Source organism: Bombyx mandarina, chromosome A1 (assembly GCF_030267445.1).
Source record: "Bombyx mandarina strain Sakado chromosome A1, ASM3026744v2".
NCBI lineage: Eukaryota > Metazoa > Arthropoda > Insecta > Lepidoptera > Bombycidae > Bombyx > Bombyx mandarina.
In genome coordinates, this window is record NC_143234.1 from 5,737,265 (window position 1) to 5,759,681 (window position 22,417).

A 22,417-nucleotide genomic window follows, 5' to 3' on the forward strand; every position below is an offset into this window, starting at 1 on the left:
TTTTTTCTTGTCAGAGTTGTCAATATTATAGCATCCTTCGTAAATGACAGTTACTGTCGTATCTTATGATTAATAGAATACGTATATAAACTTAAAGACAGTAGTTAGTTAGTAACTAACATCAACGTAATTTCAAAATATTTATTTTTAATATATTATTATCTCCTATTTTATAGATAAATTAAAAATAAAATTCTTGCAGCTGAGAAGGCATTCGAGCGCCTGGTAGTATAGAACAAGATGAAGAATATGGCAAGAATGTCAGAACATGGTTGGTCCTTAGTAATGGACTGACCTAGTCAATGCTGCAATGGATTGTCCCCCACACGGAAGCACCATACACGCAGCCTAAAGGTAGGAGTGGCTCCATTTAAATATCGAATCTAAAAAAATGTCGGCCACAACTCTTGGCCAAAAGAGTAGCAACGAAAGAGGGACTGCCATAGGCTAGAAAACATTATACCGAAATCAACCGACAGTGATTATCCTCTGTAGACCTCAGTAGGTGTACGGTTTAGAAGTTGTTCTTTGGAATATGTATCTATATATATAAATGTGTATTTATATCACCTTGATATATAGAGTTCAATAGAAGCAAAATTGGAAGACCATTGTAAATCAGGAAATCGAAATCCAAACGAGTCATTTCATTTGGCACTAATTCTCCTTGACACCGTTCCGTCATATGCTCAAAAAGAGGGTCAGACTAAAATAATTCCAAGATTTCGCGTGTAAAAAATGGTTACCATAATGTACCCTCATGCTGCAATACGCGCCTAGCCAACCCTAAATTGCCGGCTTCATTTGTATTCATAAACACGAACCGATGGGACGGACGATAGCCATTAGTACGCGCCGTCAATGTTAGCGATTATTCATAGAAGAAACACGCCAATATCAAATTCTAACGCATTTTTCTTTCTTTTATCCGGACCGGGGGCCGAACCTCCTACGAGGTCCCCGCGCCTAGGGGGCGCGCGGGGTATGTGGAACTGGTTCGCAAGAGCGAACCGCGGGCTCAAGGATGGGATTAAGGGCCCTACCCACTAAACGACTCCCCTAAACTCTCGCCCAAGCGTTGGATCCCCCCGAAATCAGAACCCGGGTAAGGTAAGAAGGTTACCGCGGTGAATACTACAACCAGACAGCGCAGCTCACCCTAAGGAAATTTCTGGTGTATTTGTATTTTTTTAATGCATAGACGGTGATTGAGCTTGGACCCTATATGATTTGATAATGGTATAATAAGGCTGCCAAAGGACTTCCCTGATAAAAAGAAAATAGTACATTAAAATGTAACTCCAAAAAATTATGATATGTGGGATGGTATGGCGAAATCTAGTGGATATGTAATTAAACAACAAAATCTTTTATTTTTTCAAAAAATTCTATTCGTAACATCGTTATGTCAATTTGATGACTGTCATTTATATTTTCTTATTTTAAAATGAAATTAGTGCGCCAGTGTGAATTAACCAAAAAGTACCGATCTTCCCACTTATATACTGGAGGTCGTTTTGTGAAATTATAAGAACCTTTATTGTAAAGGAATCAAAGTTTCAACTTCATCATCACTCAAAGTGAGCATCTATACTAATATTATAAAGCTAAAGAGTTTGTTTGTTTGAACATGCCAATCTCAGGAACTACTGGTCCGATTTGAAAAATTATTTCGGTGTTAGATAGCCCATTTATTGAGGAAGGCTATAGGGTATATAACATCATGAGACCGAGACAAGTGGAGGAGCCACCAATAAAGAATGTTTCAAAATATTTTCACTTTCTACGTAAATGAAGTGGGGGGTAAAATTTAGCGGTATGCCAAAGTAAGTATTCCACGCGAACGGAGTCGTGAGCAAAAGCTAGTCTCTCATTTCGGTCGCCCAAAGGCTAGAAAGAATATTTTCTATTCCTGTGATAATATCATGGTTTAATCATAAATGCAGCCCAAAAGCAGTGTTCCTACAAGCTCGTAAAATTACGCCCGCACTGCCACCACACAGTTTCACGAACGCATAATTTTATTCGTCAAAATAAGCCTATAGACGAACAAGCGTAATGCTTTTATGCAGCTATTTATAGTCAATCTTTATTACCGGCTTAAGTAAGTAAATCACTTACAGTAGAAACGCCAAGAAACCTTGAAGATATTTTTTGAAGCCTACAAATTAAACTTACGCATTTTAAACGGTTTGAAAACATTATTTTCCTTGGGTACCAATAAAGGTTTTTTTTTTATTAAAAATTGTCGCAGAATCTACCACCGGATCGGAATCGTGACCCACTGAAAAGATCCAGTAAGAAACTCAGTGAACTGCGTCTATATGAGATTTTATCACCAATAGATAATTTATAAATACTATAAATATTTCATTATGCTGAATGAGCTGGTTTTAAGTGACAATTGAAGTTCACAAGCGCCATCTTAAAATAAGGTTCAATTCTCAATGGTAAGTAATACGTACTATGTTTTTGATAAAGCTAATTTTCGTCAAACCTTCTCATTGTACAAATGCCTAGCTATAAACGAATTATGCTTTATCTCCTTTTTGTGTTTGTGTTGTTTCTCTTTTGTCAAAAAATACTTCATTTTAAAAAGACATGAATGTTTTTTTTTCAGGTCTGTGGCTCTTGGTATGTGCTTGGTACCTATGAAACCAATGACATTTAAGTTGACGTAAATTTGAATTACTAATCAGCTGTGCAGCTTACATGTTTTTATTTAGCAGATTAGATACTGTGTAGATACGTTACAACGTCAACCAGGCCTATAAAAATTCCTGCATTTCCTCAAAATACTGTGGCAAATCCAATTTTATCTCATTCTACACAGGGTACAATTTATGTTTCTTGTATTTCTGTTCAGAAAATTTGCAACATTTAACAAGAAAAACTATTATCTAGATCTTGAGACGGAATTAATTGCTAGCGGTATTCCCCGCGTTTGCATGCAGCAGAGATGCGAATGTTGCGATGGATGTGTGGCGTAACGAGAATGTATAGAATACGAAATGAATATGTTAGAGGAAGTCTGAAAGTGGCACCTGTGACAGAGAAGCTGAGAAGTGCGCATTTGGGGTGGTATGGACATGGATGAGATGAAATGAAAATGAGATTGGTAAGAATGTGTTAACTATGAATGTGGAAGGATATAGAGGAAGAGGTAGACCCAAGAAGAAACGGATGGAATGCGTGAAAGACGATATGTATAAGAAGGGAGTGAGCGAAGAAATGGTATATGATAGAGGATGATGGAAAGAGAAAACATGTTGCGCCGACCACAGGTGACTGGGAAAAGGGCAGGAGAATGCTGGTATTCTCCGCGTTGCAACCGCCGTCAAAACATAAAAATTTCTATAAAACCTCTTGCTTTTTTGCCAAAACGCACCATCGCTAAACTCGATCGAATATAATTACATTATATAATTCACGTCTGATAAACGCATATTAGAATTATCAATTGCTTTCATTTACCCTGGTCATAGTAGAAATAGATATGAATTTCTTAATCAGTTTCTGAAATAAAGCTTTTTTAGTTCTCTTAAATAGGATTGTCTTACCTAGTGTTATTTGGTGATCAGAAGCATAGAGATGAAATTAAAGATTTAGTGGTATCGTAATAGCAGTAATAGACAAAAGAAAGATCTTCCACCAAGTGGATGAAATCGTTCGATGGACATTCTTGCGTAGTAAGAACAGGTTTTTTTATTGCTTAGATGGGTGGACGAGCTCACAGCCCACCTGGTGTTAAGTGGTTACTGGAGCCCATAGATATCTACAACATAAATGCGCCACCCACCTTGAGATATAAGTTCTAAGGTCTAAGTATAGTTACAACGGCTGCCCCACCCTTCAAACCGAAACGCATTACTGCTTCGCGGCAGAAATAGGCAGGGTGGTGGTACCCACCCGCGCGGACCCACAAGAGGTCCTACCACCAGTAAATACGTTACGAAACATATTTTGAAATTTAAACAGAGTATTTGAGTTTTGCAAAATTATGCAAATGTCTCAAACGTCGCGTTCAACAGGCTGAGTAATCATAATCCTGCAATTAGTTATAGCGTTCCCAGCTGGATATGCTGAGTTCTGATTTATTGGATTAAATTACGTATAATTTATATACATTCACTGAATTTGTCGCGCATGGAAGGATAATTCGTCTTATGTGGTCTAAATGGTCTTTAAAATATTGCTATATTTATTTTGTTGGTGCGTAAAGGACCTTAAGGTCTATCTCGGTCAGTTATCAGGGTCTATAGACACGAAATCGTAGTATCCCAATTATGGTCAAAAGATTACTCTCTCAATTTTGCATTTTACTATTTTATTACTACGAACTGTTCTATCCCTAGATTGTACAGGCTAATGCTTACCAAACACCTCACTCATCATAAACCCTCTTACAATGATTTTATAAGAACATATCAGTCTTAGTTCGAGTCAGATATTCATTGAAGTGGGACGTTTACCAATTTTCCTCACTATCTCCAAATTATTTTATTATAATTAGTTATTCTTTATAAACATTTTGTAGTGTCCAATAAAGACTTTTTTAAAAAGAGTTCGGCCTTCTCACTACTAACAGAACGATAGTAAGTACCTATCCAGGCCTACATTACGACACGGCATTATCACTGAGATTTTCTTGAAGTAGCCGTTAAATATAAAAACAGAAAACACATTTTAAATAAAATTCTTATGAACACACATATTTGACAACGATATTTATTTCAAAATCTAGAACATATTGCTTACTGGATCGAAAGATCACTTCTAGTTAAACTGTTGTAATCTCTCGAATCACTATAAAATTAATAAAGACTTTTATCTTTATTCTATTTAAGAAACAATGTTTCGAAATTCCACGACACAAAATGGTGATAAATTATGTACTACGCCGGAAGGATGAAAAACTCAATTTGATTCCCAATAAAAGATCAAATTCGTCTATAAACATCATGATATTTTCCTTAACTTTACCGTTGGAACAATTGAATTTAAGAATTGTTGAAATTACCAGTAAACGCCCACGTCATAATGAATTGCGTGGGGTAGACTTGAATGTTAATATTCTTAAATAGCACAGCTTTTAAATAATGATATAAATATCAGTGTATCAAATCAATTTACAGCCCTCCTGGTGGCAAGTGGTTATTCTCTCTTATTGACATTAGTTTTTTTCCTACCTATCCTAGTTACTTCGCTGGGTTATAATAGGCTCATTTAAGGTGTAGGCGAGCTCACGAGGCTCAGCCTGGCAAATTTGCTAACACTAGGCCTAGCAAGGACAGTCCTTCGCTGAATCTACCACCGGAACGGAATCGCGAAAGATAGGACCGGACTTGTCGCTTCCGAGCGTCGTGACTATGATGCTTGGCTGCGATGAGACCTGGCAGGCCATGCTCGACTTCTGCGAGTCCACCATCTCACAGAAGGAGGCGGCGGAATGGGCAAAGAGAGCTCTTCTTCCCTTTCGACGCCGCGCCGCTGCCATCGCGCCAAACATACTGTGGAAGAGCAACCCGACAGACGGTGTATCGCGTTCCGAACCCGCTGGCTGGTTCCGACCCAACTGGGTATCCTGGAACCGGCACCCGACCCGAAAGAAAAACACACAATTAAAAGCACTTTTACGATTTAATCTCTTGTTTCTTATGTCTCAGTTGGTTTACAGTTTTTCGGATCACGGACGACTGTGAAAACCGATAAAAACATTAGATGCTTTTGTTCTTGCCTCTATATACAAATAACTCAAGTTATTATCCTGTCTAGAATTGAGATATTTGTTTACTATTAGATTAAGTTTGTTTTGAAACCACTCATTTTTTTTATTGCCCTTGTAGACAGATGAGCATACGGTCCACCTGATGGTGAGCGGTTACCGTCGCCCATGGACTTCAGCAATGCCAGGGGCAGAGCCAAGCCGCTGCATACCGCTTAATACACTCCACAAGCCTCTTTTGAAGAAGGACATGTCATAGCGCTCATTCCATAGCCGGATGGTATGTGGCAAAAAAGACCTCTGGAAACGCACTGTCGATCAACGCAACGGTTTCAGATAATATGGATGAACTCTGCTCCGATGGGGGGAGGTGCGATGGTAAAAAGGGATGAGGGATTATCTCAAACGATATATACGCATATTTTATTGTGACCTCTAACTACTAACCGTCTTTACATACCTGTAATCTTTGTTAAAGGCGGAGTGACCGGTACAGCCGCTGTCGTGGCCGTGTTCGGAGGATACACAGGATCGCAGCATTCTCGTTCCGGGAACTCGCTCGCCTTCACACAAACAGTCAAAAGCACCACTCCCACAAACGACAACAATCCATTTGCCTTCGCACACGGACGAATCATCGATCTGTATTTGAATAACGAACACCGTTTCTTCAATCTTCGATTCGTCATTGGTGAACCGTAGCCGAATTTACCCGAACGGCGCGCGAACTTCGTCGAACGACTTAACCCCACTCGTTTATGTATATGCGACATTTTCTCCTTCTTTCCGTCCCTTTCTTTTTCACTTGCCTTATCATTGCCTCCGTCCTTTTCTTTTGTCATTTGATTGAATTCACATTACACTTCCGACGAATTATTATTTATGTTTAATGATATGTTTCAGTTAACACTTATTTAAGTAGGATACATAATTGACTTTATACGATAAAAATGATATGTTATAGATAAATCTGAAATAATTTATAATTACAATTAGTTAAGTCTTTAGCTTAGTCATTTTTCAAGATCTATTCAGCATTCTATACCTTTCATACTTCTGCCATGCCCAACGCGTGCTTCACTATCTAAATAAGGTCAAGGTTTAGTTGAAGATCGATATTAATGAATGTTTCGTATTATATATTATAGTATTCGTATAATTTACTGTTTAGATAGACATGCTCATAACCACCTGGTGTTAAGTGGTCACCGGAGCCCATAGACATCTACATCGTAAATGCCGCCACCCACCTTGAGACATGAGTTCGAAGTTTTAGTTTTTTTACAGTACAACGGCTGCCCCATCCTTCAAACCGAAACGTGTTACTGCCTCACGGTAGAAATCGACCCAAGCGGATTCAAAATACGCCCTATCGTAACTTTAATAAGTTTAATTAATTGTTAATTGCGAAGGGTAATTAATAGAAAACCAAAACTTGTCTTTAAATATCCGTGATTAAAATGCAAAAGGCACAGTTAAATGTAAGTACCTACTGTAAATCGAAAATAATCCTAACATTATATATTCGTCTTAATACTTCATAGGCACATCAAACTTGCTGAATAAAAAACTTGAAATCATAGGAATGTATTAACTTACAGAAACGAATATATCTCTCGACCACCGCTTAATATTTATTACATACACAATACGCTTATATCCATTTGAAATGCCATAAAGCAGCTATAAAACTCATAGTACATCTAATAAAACTGTCACATAACAAACAGATGTACATTCTCATAGTAAAATGAACACAATATCGGCCCACTTCGAAACACATAGTTAGTTACCGGCTGATATTTGAAGTATTCGTAATTATTCTGTTAGTATAATTAACGATTACATGAGTTATTTGGCGATTGTAAAGGACAGCTGTAACACCAAACAATTATAAAGAAGGCACGACGAATAGAATTTCCAAAACAATGCTTAAGGTATTTTCTTCAGTTTTCGGCGGGTCGTAGGCATAATTAAAAATACTTATACAGTTTTATTTACTAAATCTACAGTCATTAATAACGACGATAACTGTATAGCAATCGAAACATATAGCTATTGAATATAATATAATAAATGCCCCGTAATGGCAGTTTTAGTTTAATTAGGATAAGTTTGAAGTTACACACTTTAGAACATCTTTTTCGGGACGATTGGCATACCGACGTATCTTAGTAGAGAATTTTAATGTTTCTAATTAAAATTAGTGATTAAATTGAACCCGCAAAATTATAATCGGCGTAATTACTGATCGTAGGATCTCTTGTGAGTCCGCACGGGTAGGTACCACCACCTTGCCTATTTTTACCGTGAAACAGTAATGCGTTTTGATCTGAAGGGCGGGACAGCCGTTGTAACTATACCGAGACCTTAGAACTTATATCTCAAGATGGGTGGCGACAATTACCTTGTAGATGTCTATGGGCTCCGGTAATCACCTGAGCTGTGAGCTCGTCCATCCATATATGCAATAGCAAAAAGTAAAAAAAAAATAACTTGACATCGGTTCTTCTAACTATACATGACGGATTTACGACATTAAATTACCAAGACAACAATTTATATAATTAGAACAAGTTTTACTGTTTAATAAAACATTTTTTGGCATATTATTTAAATGGACGAATACGTACCTACGACTTTCGTGCGTTACCAGAAAAACTGTAAAGTATTCAACACATCGGAATATAATTTAAAAACGTGAGATTGATTCGGTAAAAATAGCATTAATTATGTCTACAGGCCGTGAAAACCGATGAAAATATCAAATCTATGGAGTAATATGTATTAGTCAACGGCCCAAACAGTCATAAGCGACTTTTTTTATTTTTTTTATTGCCCTTGTAGCACGAGCATACGGCCCACCTGATGGTGAGTGGTTACCGTCGCCCATGGACTTCAGCAATGCCAGGGGCAGAGCCAAGCCGCTGCCTACCATACTTCACGAGCGGATAGCATAGCGTTATAACCCAAGAAGTAATTTCGCGCCGTTTGCCAATAGTCAAAGGATAAAATGGAAGACGAAAAGTTGGGGGAAATGAGACTTAGACATTTTCCTGTCGATAAACAATATTTAAATAAACGATGGAAATGTTAGACAAGGCAATAACAAGCTCTTAAATGTTGAATCAACGAATGCAAAGTTTAAAGTAAAGCTGAGCTGTGGAAATAGTTCGGCTAATTACAGAAGTTCCGTTTGATCTTACAGAAACGTTTGAGCTTTGGATAAAGCTTTGACAGTGTTCAGTTGGAGGGGTTTTAGGGGAATTATTTGTCGTTTTCGTCATGATTGGATTTGAGTTGAGATCACTTGTGTCTTAAGTTTTTAATTAAAATTTTAATATCTCTTAATAATTACCATTATATTTTTGGCCGCATTTAGATCCGTATACAAAACATACTTCTAAAAAATCACAGATTCTTTTAACTTTGAGAAATAAGTAGTCACTTAACCTGTGGGAAAAATAAATATTCTCAGAAGTGAAATATAACGATTATAGATATTTTTGAGATACTCTTTATTCTATATCGGGAGGATTCCCAAAATCTCGTATTTTATACTAAAATGTCTTTAATTTATCAACAATCAAATAACAATATTATTTGTTGCTACATTAACTAAAATATAGCATGTAATTAATAACGGTTATTAATGGCTCATTGTTTTAGTGATTAATACCAAAAAAATATTGATATTAGCACCAGACCACAGATGGTTGAACGAGCTCACTACCCACCTGGTGTTCAGTGATTACTGGAGCCCATAGACATCTACAACGTAAATGCGCCACCCACCTTGAGATATAAATTCTAAAGTCTCAAGTATAGTTACAACGGCTGCCCCACCCTTCAAACCGAAACGCATTGCTGCTTCACGGCAGAAATATGCAGGAGAAATAAGATCTTTATAGATATTCCTATTAAGGTCTTATTTTATTAAAATTCCCTTTATACAAACGCACGTGAACCCATAATATTCTTCAATTTCAATATAAAAACAAAGGCCTTAAGGTCATGCACAAAATCAATAACCATAAAAGGTATTCACGGCTATTTTTCCCAACGGTCCGTTGGTATAAATAAAATATACCGGACGTCCAACTAAGACATGCTTCGTTCGATTCACGAGGCGTCAGTATGTTTCTCGCTATTTATTATTTTTGCATGATCAGTTCGTATAATATTATATTAAAATACGTGAAGCAAAAAGTTTGTATCGCTTTTTATGAAAATTGCGCGGACGGAGGAGTATGAAATTTTCCACACTTATAGAGAATATAGAGAAGAAGTGCACAATGCGAATATTTTTTTATAATAATGCACAAAAGATACATTAAATCAATAAAGAAAACATTACACACACTACATACCATGTATTTGACGCACACACGCATGCATACTATTTATTGTCAAACTTTTGTTCTTGACGTCTGTTGTCAAATTGAGATTAAATATTGTTTGTCTTTGTTCATATTTTTTATATTGTAGTCTTGGCGAAATTTGTGATTATAGAAGTATTAAATACAATCATAATAGTGTAAAAACTTACAATTACAATTAATTATAGTCGAATTTCGACTACTGCGGGACCTCTATTATAATATTATATCATCTAATGTTTTACTACTGAAAATGCTTGAGCTTTAAGAAGCGAATTGGCATTGCTGAGATCCACGAGGAACGGTAACCACTCACCGTCAGGTAAGCCATATGCTCGTCTGCTAACAAAAGCAATAAGAATATGGAGCTTTTTAGTTGAAATCGCCCAAAGAATCTGTGATTTCTTTACAAGCATTGTATATGGATGTAATCATGGGCATAAATAATGATTGTGAGATATTAAAATTATAATGATGGTAATGATTAAGAGATATTCAAAATTTAATTAAAAACTCAAGATACAAGTGATCTCAACTCAACTAACTCAACTAAACAAGAAGTCATGTTTGCTTAGCAAGAAAAAAAAATTAATTCTATCTGTGTTGACTTTGTAGTGACCACAAATGTCCCCATAGCAACTAATAAATTATATGTATGTGTGAGCGGTAATTATATTGCAATGATGCTACGTCAGTCTCGGGATTGTCGGGCTGTCGATAGCACGTTAGGTTGTAATACGTTAGTCACTTAACTGAACACGTGTCTTATTAATCCTTGCCCGATATAGAGACTCGAACAACTTTATTACAAGCTTCGCGAATCTTCACTATCACTACATAGTATAAAACAAAGTCGCTTTCTCTGTCCCTATATCTGTCTGTCTTTATGTATGCTTAAATCTTTAAAACTACGCAACGGGAATTAGTTGCGCTTTTTTTAATAGATAGAGTGATTGAAGAGGAAGGTTTATATGTATAATAACATCCATTAAATAGTTGAGAAATCAATAATAAAATACAGTTTCCGAAGCGAAGCGAAGGCGGGTCGCTAGTATTGGATAAATACAAATAACTCAATAAGTCGTAATCGATGATAATTAAAAACGGACTTATTATAGGACATAACGATTTGACCGAAACACCTGCTCCACATTACGATTACGGACCCCAATAAAAAACCATCGATAAAACTTTATAGTGACATAACAGACGATATTTCGGATACAATAATCGAGTAGTCGGGTTCGTATCGATTCGCGTGCCCTTGCCTCTGACTAGACAATACAATCGTACCGGTGATTTATTTGGATGGCTTTCACCGTAACTGCGTATCGGAAAAGTAAAAGTATTGCGAACGAACCAACACGGTTTTGTCTTTTTCGTTGAACATAGCTATTGTTTTTGAGTTAAAGGTAAATTGTTGATTAATTAATTTAATAGAATAAACTTTTTAAGTTTAAAATAAAGGATAATTAAAGTCGTCCTTAATTGCAAAATTAACATGTAGATAACTCTTCAAAATACTTCAGACTTTTTTTTTTATTGCCTAGGTGTGTGGACGAGCTCACGCTGGCCAAAGCTGGCCAAAAGCACGCCAAAATAACTATTCCACGCGGACGGTGTCGCGGGCAAAAGCTAGTATTAAATAAAGTATTCCAACCTAACAAACAAACTGCGGTATGTACTACAATAAAAAAAAATCGATAGATATGTTCTTTACAATATTCAAAAATTCAGAATCACGAAAATCATCACAAAACGCAACTGAGTTTATTATGTAAAGAATATCAAAGCCAAAATTGTGTGAAAGGAAAATTTTGTTTATCCCACTGAAAATGATAAGCAAACCAAATATTTCTCGAATGAAGCTTGGTCTTACACGAACTGCCACCTGCCACAGAATATTAGGTGGCGAAAAGAATACAATATATAACATGCCATACCTATTCCCAGTTGGTACGATAAACCTCCTTTTGGTTAACTCTAGGAATCTCGAACAGTTTTCATGAATAACATTTGCTTCAATTCTGCTCACAGTGATATTTTTTGGCATTATCACGTATGTACACGTATTCGCCAGAACGTCAATTAAATAAATGTTATTTCCAGTACATTTTTATAAAGAGCTCTTTTGTACCTTTTGCGAATGAGTGCGGCACTTTGAAAAATTGTTTTGACATCTTTTTTTATAGACATTTCTTTATTTTTTATATTAGAAAATAAAAAGGTTTTTAACTATATATCTCATAAAGTTTCGATAAAGTTGAATAGTAAGTCAATTCTTACTTTATTAAGCATACGCTTAAATACCGCGTAGAGATAATAGCAAATATGTAAATCAATTATGTTCACAAAAAAAAAAACAATTAATTTTTTTTATTGCTTAGATGGGTGGACGAGCTCACAGCCCACCTGGTGTTAAGTGGTTACTGGAGCCCATAGACATCCACACCCGTAAATGCGCCACCCACCTTGAGATATAAGTTCTAAGGTCTCAGTATAGTTACAGTTAGAGTTAATTCTCAAAATCTCTCCACAAAAAACATTTTTCTTTTATGATTAATAAATAAGTCGTTTAAAGGACATATGAAATCACTTTACATTCAAATCCGAAGCGAACTAAACATTGAAAAGTAATTAAAACTAAAATACATAGTATTATATTTTCAGCACACGAAAATTTAAGTTAAGTGAATCGAATAAAGTTTATTTTTGAGTGTCCGATGAAACATAAACGTATTGTTACACTGAACTAATTAGGTCGAGCCGCGAGTTAGGAACGTAACGCTCAAAGCCAATCTCTGGCTGAAGCGGTTCGTATTTTAGAAGTCCAGAAACTAGTTTCGATCGTGAACACGACCGGTGGTTTGACGGATTGCGCCGAGAATAATAAATCACAACGATAAATGAAGGCAGATATTATTTATGTAAATAAATAATATCATCTTGTTATATCGTCTTCTCGCATTAAAACTGTATAATCTCAAAACTTACTAATTTTACAGGAGAGCGTTTTAAAGGTTTAACATGTGATATTTTTAATATTAATCATCTTCGCAACATTTTTTTTTACCAGTTACATTATCTGTCTTTTAAATTAAGATAACATTATCTATTAATTTTGTTAATGGTAGTCAAAATATAGCGAAACTAAAAATTAAAAAAATAAACTACGCTCTTTTGACAGTATTTATCAGAAAAATACTGGTGTTACCAAATGATTCCGCATATTAATTCAATTTCGAATATTTTTGGAAATTGTACACTTATAATGTGAAAAGACGATAGATCCGTTCCGAACGATAAAGCAAATTCTTGGCTGTTAAAGTTACATATACATACACGAAAACAAATGTAAAAAGGCCAAATTGTCATTAAAATTAATCTTTAAGCCGTTTGGGTTTCCTTTTATATTTTTGTATAATTTTTATTTGATTTTATTTCTCTTAAAATAATAATGCACACGTCTTTGGAGAAACGTTAAAGAACATTTTAAGGAGACATTTCAATTATTTAAACATCAAGTTCAAAAGAATTTCGTAGGCTTTCGTAGAGCCCCTACGAACCGTAGACCTTACGTAGACATTTGTATCTTGTCAATGTTACTGCTCGTAAACTCAGGTTGTAAAATGAACGAAGCAGTTACACTTTTTTTTATCTTTTCCCCTCTTTCGTATAGTCAAAGAGTTAGTGACATTCATAACTAAAACATATTTTTTTTTAAGTTTGAAGGTTTCTTTATTGTAAGCAGACTTTTACCAATTTTCATTAATTCCTCAAGAATAATTATTCCCTTAGGCTTTAATATTCGAACCGCTTCGCTTTGCGGAAATTACTCAAGCTAGTAATAAGATTGCATCGGCATCGTGTGCATGCATTAAACATTATAATCCATCATAAAACGTTGCTTAAACAAAACTCTGCTTAATATTTTAATTCCCAATTTCCCCCAGCATGATCCAGGAGCTTTCTGGATTACAGTACAATTTCCATTTTAAATTTGTACTTGAAATTTTAATAACATTCTCTTACGCACACTTCGGCTACGTTCCCGCCATTTTAACGGTCCTGTATCCTGGTTTTCGCGCGCTTTCGACTGACATTTCCATTTTTTAATTCAAATAGCATCCATTCTAAAATCCCATGTGATTTTGAAAAAAAAAAACAACATAAAATAGAACACTTTCAAAACAACTGGGTCAAATACTTATTTACAGATAAGGCAACACTCAGATTCACGCTCTCTCGGAACACACAGCGTCCACTCATAAAGGAAACAAATTAGAAAGTAATTAAGATAAGACGAAAAGAAAATTACGTTTCTAAAAAATGGAAAAATTTAAACGGGTGACGCGCGCCATCCGTGCGTGCAGTACGACAGACGCGACAATACTAACGTAGTAGACTCGCCTGGAAAGGCTTTAGCTCCCCCCTCTGTGCCTCCCTACACCCCTTTCAGCCCTCGGCCGCGGCTACTGCAATATTCCAAAAGATGACATGCACCATAACATTTTCAAAATAAAATGGTTTTTGAACGGTAACGCGAAAGCTCTAAATACTATGGATATCTAAATTACTCGCCCGCTGAGGTGGTGTGCCTGAAAACCGAATGCACACCGTCCTACAAGTCAATAGGTTGTACAATTTATACACAGTTTTAATCGATTTTCAACTTAATAGTCCCATCGATAGAAACCAATTTCGTTTTAATAAAATAAAACGAGCAAAATAGTGCATATGTGTGTGAATTCGATTATTTGGTTTTATAATTGTCCTGAAAATATCTCATATATAAAATGACCCTTAAAGCTTTAGGATTAAGTATAAAATCGATGAGCGAATGAAGTTTTCCAGATACCTTGTTTGCTTTACACCATTCATATTAGTTGTACATTTGAGATACGGTCTATTGGAATTTATGCACAATCACGATAGATATAAATATTACAACAGCCTGCTGGAGTTATATAAGAAATTCGAAATAGTACGTTGTGGTCGTATTATATTGGAATGAATTTCATCAATAAATGAATGTCATATCTTTGCATTTCATTTTAAATTCGAGTTTCTATTGCTAGATTTTTAGGGTTCAGGTCTTTGTCAAATTACAGTGTGCTTGTGTTTAGTGACATAGAAAAATTAAGTACGTACATTCAGCACATAAGTGGACAAAAGTGGATAAAATGGACCTGTTTTATATTATATATAGAAAAATGAATAAATTCGGCATTAGTAATAACCAAAATAATTTATTTCATTAATTGTTAAGCTATTACATAGCTTTTATCGAGGGATTTGAGCGCGGCGACCGAATCAAGAAATTCCGTAACGAAAATAAAACCTAACACCTCCACTTCGCCTACCATCTAGATTGTTTTCAACACATTTACACGTTTATGTAGTTTGTGAATAAGCGTGCGGCGTGACGTGGCACTGCATGCGCGTCATGAAAAGTCTGCCCATCTCCCTCTCGCACGGTCTAGCTTATGGGTGTGAAGGGGACAGTTAATGTTTTGCTTTTGTTAATGATTTTATGTATAGCGTGGTCTTATTTTTTATTGTTTTATTATTAAATTATTATTGTCTAATTATAATTGCATAAGTTGATAAGAAATGCTATGTATTAGATTTATCGCGGGAGTCCCAGAGTGCCACACGTGGTTTTTTTTTAGTTTAAAATTTCGCAATGTTTTTCTGTCTTTGTTGCTTTAACGTAAAAATCGTCTAACACGTCAATCGGTCACGTGATTTATCCAACAATACATAATAACTACAAGGAAATTTCGAATCAAACGTTTTTATTGTAAAGCCGAAAATTGATTTTCGATGAATGAGCTTTTTTTAAGCCCTTTGACCCAGACGAATTGACCTGATTTTACGTTAACACTTCCACGGTGCCATCAAACATAGCTTACAACTACTCGATTTTCTTGTAAACTATTATTATCTGGTTTATTTAGAATTTTTTTTTTTTTATATGCTATATATATTTAAAAAATATAATAATAATAGTAAATAGCTGGGAACAAATCACACATGATCATACGGCCCGTAATTAGGTTTTCCTGTGTTATGGGTACCAGAGACTGACATACATACTTATATACTTTTAAATATATACATATATTGTTAATAAGTACCCAGACAAAGAGTAAACAAACCTATTCATCAGATAAATGTTTGCCCAATGTGGAAATCGAATGTATAGATTTTAAATGTCACTGTCACAAGAGACTACCAGGTGAGCCGCGAATAAGCTATTTATTTTGAATGTCATTAATATTGACAAAATGACATCAAGATTAAGCTTTTTCAAACTGAAACCGATCGTAGCACTAGCTTGGCGAGTTTGCTTTACAATCTATGACTGCTAAATATATTTGTACTGAAATACTACAATCGATCGATGTTACAAAAATAAATGCCTAAATCAGAGTTGTGCTACTGACGTGAGCAGTTCTGTTTCAATATAATGTCCACTTCAGTGTTGTTCAGTAAATATAAGAGTATATGTCGGCGCAATGTCACTATTAACGTTAACTAAAAATAGTTAAGTGTTTGACAGCTGTTTAAGACGGTGTTCAAGACAATTCATAACTAAGCTACCCCCACTTTCTGCTATAAATACGAGTAACTATTGTCGCACAAAACGGGTGCTTTTAGGTACCTCAAGCACCGGTCAACGTTCTCGTCTCGCCAGATCTTCTCAGTCGGTCACGTTTCCGATCCGGTGGTAGATTCTGCAAAGCACGGCTATATATAATAGCGTGGCACCTTTATTGGATTATTCTATTCTGTATGTATATATTATATTATGTATACGCATAGTATTTTTATTCTGGCCGTGGATGCGTTACTGTTACAAGAACCTATGGGTATTCCGAATTCTGATCTCCAGAAATGGGATCAAAGCCTCATTTCGTTATGACTATCAGAGTCTTTTCATGTTATCTGGAAATGCTATGTCGTCGTGGCCTAAAGGATAAGACGTCCGGTGCATTCGTATCTAGCGATGCACTGGTGTTCGAATCCCGCAGGCGGGTACCAATTTTTCTAATGAAATATGTACTTAACAAACGTTCACGATTGACTTCCACGGTGAAGGAATAACATCGTGTAATAAAAATCAAACCCGCAAAATTATAATTTGCGTAATTACTGGTGGTAGGACCTCTTGTGAGTCCGCACGGGTAGGTATCACCGCCCCGCCTGTTTCTGCCGTGAAGCAGTAATGCGTTTCGGTTTGAAGGGTGGGGCAGCCGTTGTGACTATACTGAAACCTTAGAAGTATATCTCAAGGTGTGTGGCGCATTTACGTTGTGGATGTCTGTGGGCTCCAGTAACCACTTAACATCAGGTGGGCTGTGAGCTCGTCCACACAGCTAAGCAATAAAAAAAAAAAAATGTCTATGGGCTCCAGTAACCCCTTAACACCAGGTGGGCTGTGAGCTCGTCCACATATCTAAATTATCGAGAGTGGGTTTGTTCTATCTTTTCTGCCATATATCATTCGGAGAGTACTCAGTCCTAGGTAGGATCTTGAGCATGCCTTGGCATTAGACGTCCATCAGCGAGGCTAACTACTCATCATCAGGTGGGCCTATGCTCGTCTGCCTACAAAAACTATAAAAATATCTTTTGGTTCACTCAGTGATCCAAATTAGACCATAATCAATTTACGCATTACGTTTTCTCTCTTGTTTGTAGATTACATTTTGAAAAAAATAATTACTAAAATTCTCCAATAGCCACTAAGATAAAGAAAATTTGTTGGAGAGTAGAGGAGAAAATGGTTAATTAACTGTTTTGCTTTTGCCTATTTCGAGTATAACAGTGGTGTAAAGTATTCATGTTATTTTAACGTATAGCTTCCAATTAAATTAGACAGTTGACTATTCTACCTTTCAAAGCGAAAATGTCGTAGCTACCATGATCCCTGTGTGTTCCGTTTTGAAGGGTCAACCATCATAGAATAGGATTGAGACTTCTATGTAATGTCTCAAGCTGGCGGTATCCAAGTTATGATCTCAATAAGTAGCTTCTTAACAACAGTTATGCGGTGGGCTTGTTAACCCACGTATACAATACAATGAAATAATTAAATATCTAAACTTATTGCAATTACTGGTGGTAGGACCTCTTGTGAGTACGCGCGGGTAAGTACCACCACCCTGCCTGTTTATGCCGTAAAGCAGTAATGCGTTTCGATTTGAAGGGTGGAGCAGCCGTTTTAACTAGATCTCAAAGTGGATGGCGCATTTACGTTGTAGATGTCTATGGGCTCCAGTAACCACTTAACACCAGGTGGGCTGTGAGCTCGTCCACCTATCTAAGCAATAGAAAAAAAAATACAACTTCCAAATAGAACGAACAATAACATAATTTTCCTGAAACCCAAGCGTTTGTTATATTCCAGCCATCGATCCTTAAACTAATTACTTAGCAAACGCTAATTTACGAAGGTCGTTATCAGGAATTACCTCTCGGACCCCAACTGTCCCCGGACATCGTCCTAATGAGAACATTTTTACGCGGAACTGTTCACTATTCAACATTCACTGAACTTACGAGTTTTATTCTCGGAATAAATCAATAGTTTCGTAGAATTTACAATGAGGAAAGGTTTTTTGTTTAAACTTTGCACCCGTATTTTAGTAGTAGAGTATCTTCGACTTATTTAAAAAAAAATGGATTATATCGAGTAGAAGAACTGTAAATTGATAATTAAACGACAAAAGCTTTTATTAAATATGCTTAGTGGTCAATACACGATAAGTTTTTTGGGACACCAATCACTACCAGTACTCAAAATACGAATTACAGATATCCTCTTAATATAGACGAATGATGGAAGTGATGGTGGTGAGAGGCTTGAAAGCCGAGCAAAGCTGTGGCTTGCTAGTGCTTGCTAGGCTACTAATTAAAGGCCGCCTCACCGGCGCTGCGCCGGGACCTTGCTAGTCTGACAGTTGGAGCACGCGCAGATCCCCTTCCACAGCATCAGACTAAAGATACTTGGGCTTGCATGCAGAACGATGTCCCTTCGATACACCTGCTTAACAGCTCGATCCTACTCTATCCCTAAATGCACAAGCCACCTAAGCCTCTGAATCTTTATTTCCCCGACCACATAAATGAAGCACAGCTGTCCCGCCCTTCAAACTTCAAAACAGAACGCATATCTGCATTGTGTCGGGAAGACATAGGATGACGGTCCCCCACTAGTTCCAGACATTCTTACCAATAAGTTACTTTATGTAGATAAACTGATCCCTCTTTTACTCTATTTATATTATTGTACTAGCAGACCCGGCAGACTTCGTAGTGCCTCAATCGATAAATAAAAGATCTAAACTTTTGTATAAAATAAACTTATAACAAACAAAAGGAATCCGTCCGACGGGGGACACGTCAAAGGAAAAACAAAATTGTTATTTTTAGATAATTCCGAGCATTTTCATATTTATCTACCTTTTAAACCTTCTCTGGACTTCCACAACTAATTCAAGACCAAAATTAGCCAAATCGGTCCAGCCGTTCTCGAGTTTTAGCGAGACTAACGAACAGCAATTCATTTTTATATACAGGGTGGCCCATAAGTCCTTTGATATGAAAAAAAAATTATTAAAATAAAACTAATTACATTATGAATTACATTTTTATTTACATAAAAAGCTTAAAAAACGGGAATTATTTTTTGAAAATAACATCTCCTAAATGTAATCCGTTGCGATCACGGCACTCTTGCAAACGACGTCTAAAATTGTCGATGACTGCGCGGCACGTCACTGCTGAAATGCTTGTCATTTCTCTGCGGATGTTTTCTTTTAGGGCCTCAATTGACCGCGGGTTTGTGTCGTATACTTTAGCCTTAAGGTAGCCCCACAAAAAAAAATCCATCGGGGTCAGATCTGGACTACGTGGAGGCCAGGAAATGTCTCCTCTCTTAGAGATAACTTTGCCAGGAAAAAGTTGACGGATAACGGGCATAGCAGTGTTAGAGGTGTGAGAAGTGGCCCCATCCTGTTGAAACCACGTCCTGGCATTAAAGCCTGAAAAGTTTTGCAATTCTGGTATGAAAAACTCTTCGATCATAGCCACATATCGCTCCGACGTAACAGTAACTGCGCGCCCTCTGCCATCCTCAAAGAAGTAAGGCCCTAGGATACCATGGGCTGACATAGCGGCCCAAACAGTCACTTTCGGACTATGTAAGGGCTTCTGATGCTTAAGTTTTGGATTGATGGGGCTCCAATAGCGGCAATTTTGTTTACTAACATGCCCGTTAAGATGGAAATGAGCCTCGTCAGAGAACATTATGTTATTGAAGGAAGTAAACCGATTCAACATTTCATTCGCATAATTTTGTCTTTGAATACCGTCAGTTTCCTTTAATTCTTGAACCAACTGAATTTTGTAAGGGTGCATATGTAAATCTTTCTTCAAAATCCGTTGTAACGATGTCCTGGATACGTTTAATGCTCTGGCGCGCTTACGAGTTGACTGTGTCGGATTTTCGCGAATAGACTGTGTCACTGTGTCTATGTTTTGTTCCGTACGTGACGTCCTTGGGCGACCCAACCGCGGTTTATCTAACGTCGAACCGGTCTCCTCGAACTTAGCAACCCAGTTCTTAATCGTTTGAAGAGTTGGAGTGTCGTCAAAGTTGTGTAAACCTTTGTGTTCTCGAAATTTACGCCGCGCAACGGTTGCCGAATTGTCGTTTTTATAAAACTCGCGCACACAAAACGCACGGTCCGCTCCGGTAAAACGCTCCATCGCGACTAAATTCCCAGAAACCGAAGTTACTCCCCCCGCTTCCCCTGCACCGCTCACGCGCGCCCTGTTCGTTTTATTCAAATTTTACTTTTCAAAGGACTTATGGGCCACCCTGTATATAGATAGATAGATTAGTAGTCAACAATAGCACCCGCTCTTGTTACCAGAAGCAGATTCTTGTCTGAGTACCTTGTACCGCTAGGAAAGAATGGTGTTTCCAATGACTCATAGCTGTCTCGTTTGTTTTTGAAGACCAAAAAAAAGTCTTAATAAAGTGATTAACTCAATAATATTATTCGCTCAAACAGCAAGCACGAAAACTATTCAAGCATCGATTGAACAGTGTAAGTCTGCGTGACGTCGACGTATACAAGCGACCGCGTCACCACCTACCTAGACCAGTAATTTCATTGTAATAAGAGTGCTATAATAAACTCACCAATGTCGACTAGTTTATGTACGCAAATCGACTTTTTATTAGCCGGTAATCAAAGAAGATCTTACTGATAACAATAATAGTCGCACTTACCAATTTCAATGTGAAATTGGTAATCATATTTTTTTAACCGACTTCAAGAAAGGAGGAGGCTCTCAATTCGACTGTGTGGTATTTTTATGTTTATTACCTCATAACTTTTGACTGGGTGAATCGATTTCGATAATTATTGTTTTTAGTGCATATTAATTTGTTTTGGAATATCTTTTTTTTCTATTTGAAGTCGGTTTTTGTTAAAGCATGTCTATTTACAATTATTTATTTCTTAAATAAATGGACGAGCTCAGGGCCACCTAGTGTTAAATGGCTACCGGAGCCCATAGACATCTACAAAGTAAATGCAGCCACACACCTTGAGATATGAGTTCTAGGGTCTCAGTTTTAACAGTACAACAGCTTGCCTCACCCTTCAAACCGAAACGCATTACTGCTTCACGGCAGAAATAGGCAGGGTAGAGGTACCCCTGCGGACTCACAAGACGTCCAACCACCACTAATTACGCAAATTATAATTTGACGGGTTTGATTTTTATTACACGATGTTATTCCTTCACCGTAAGGGTAAAATATGAACATATGTTGAGTATGTATTTCATTATTGTATCTACCAAATTAGTATCTACCTGCGGGATTCGAATACCGTTGCACCGTTTGATACGAATGCACCGGGCGTCTTATTCTTTAGGCCATGACGAATAACAATTAAGGTAATGTATCCTCTTGAATTCAACGTGCATTTTAAAATTATAACCAATTCATTTTCTATTCATTCAAAATGGAGAACATGAAATAGTTACCAAGCCATAATTACACTACCAGGTTGCAATCTGCTGTAATACACGTTTTATATTAGCTTTTAAGCTTCTCTATTAGTGGATGGTGAGTCGGAAGCTCCATGACTACGAATAGACTTATAACAGCTCACTGAAACATTGGAGGCTCGATAAATTTTACTGACCGTGGTAAGAACCCGTCAAACATTAGTTTAATATTGAAGTGAAAACTTCTTTAGAATCGTTGTGATTTCAAACCGGATGC

The 22,417-nt window shown here is 36.8% G+C and overlaps 1 protein-coding gene across 1 annotated transcript in view; it reads right to left on the bottom strand.

Moving 5' to 3' along the window:
* Positions 1–14,502, bottom strand: part of Gfrl (Glial cell line-derived neurotrophic family receptor-like) — a 259,265-nt gene extending 244,763 nt beyond the window's left edge. Inside the window, exons 1-2 of the mRNA XM_089739470.1 lie at positions 14,423–14,502; positions 6,186–6,695 (exon numbers count right to left, since the gene is read on the bottom strand). Of these exons, the coding sequence (XP_089595596.1) occupies positions 6,186–6,567 (382 nt within the window). The 5' untranslated portion in view covers positions 6,568–6,695; positions 14,423–14,502. The remainder of the gene's footprint in view (positions 1–6,185; positions 6,696–14,422) is intronic.
* Between the last annotated feature and the right edge of the window lie 7,915 nt (positions 14,503–22,417).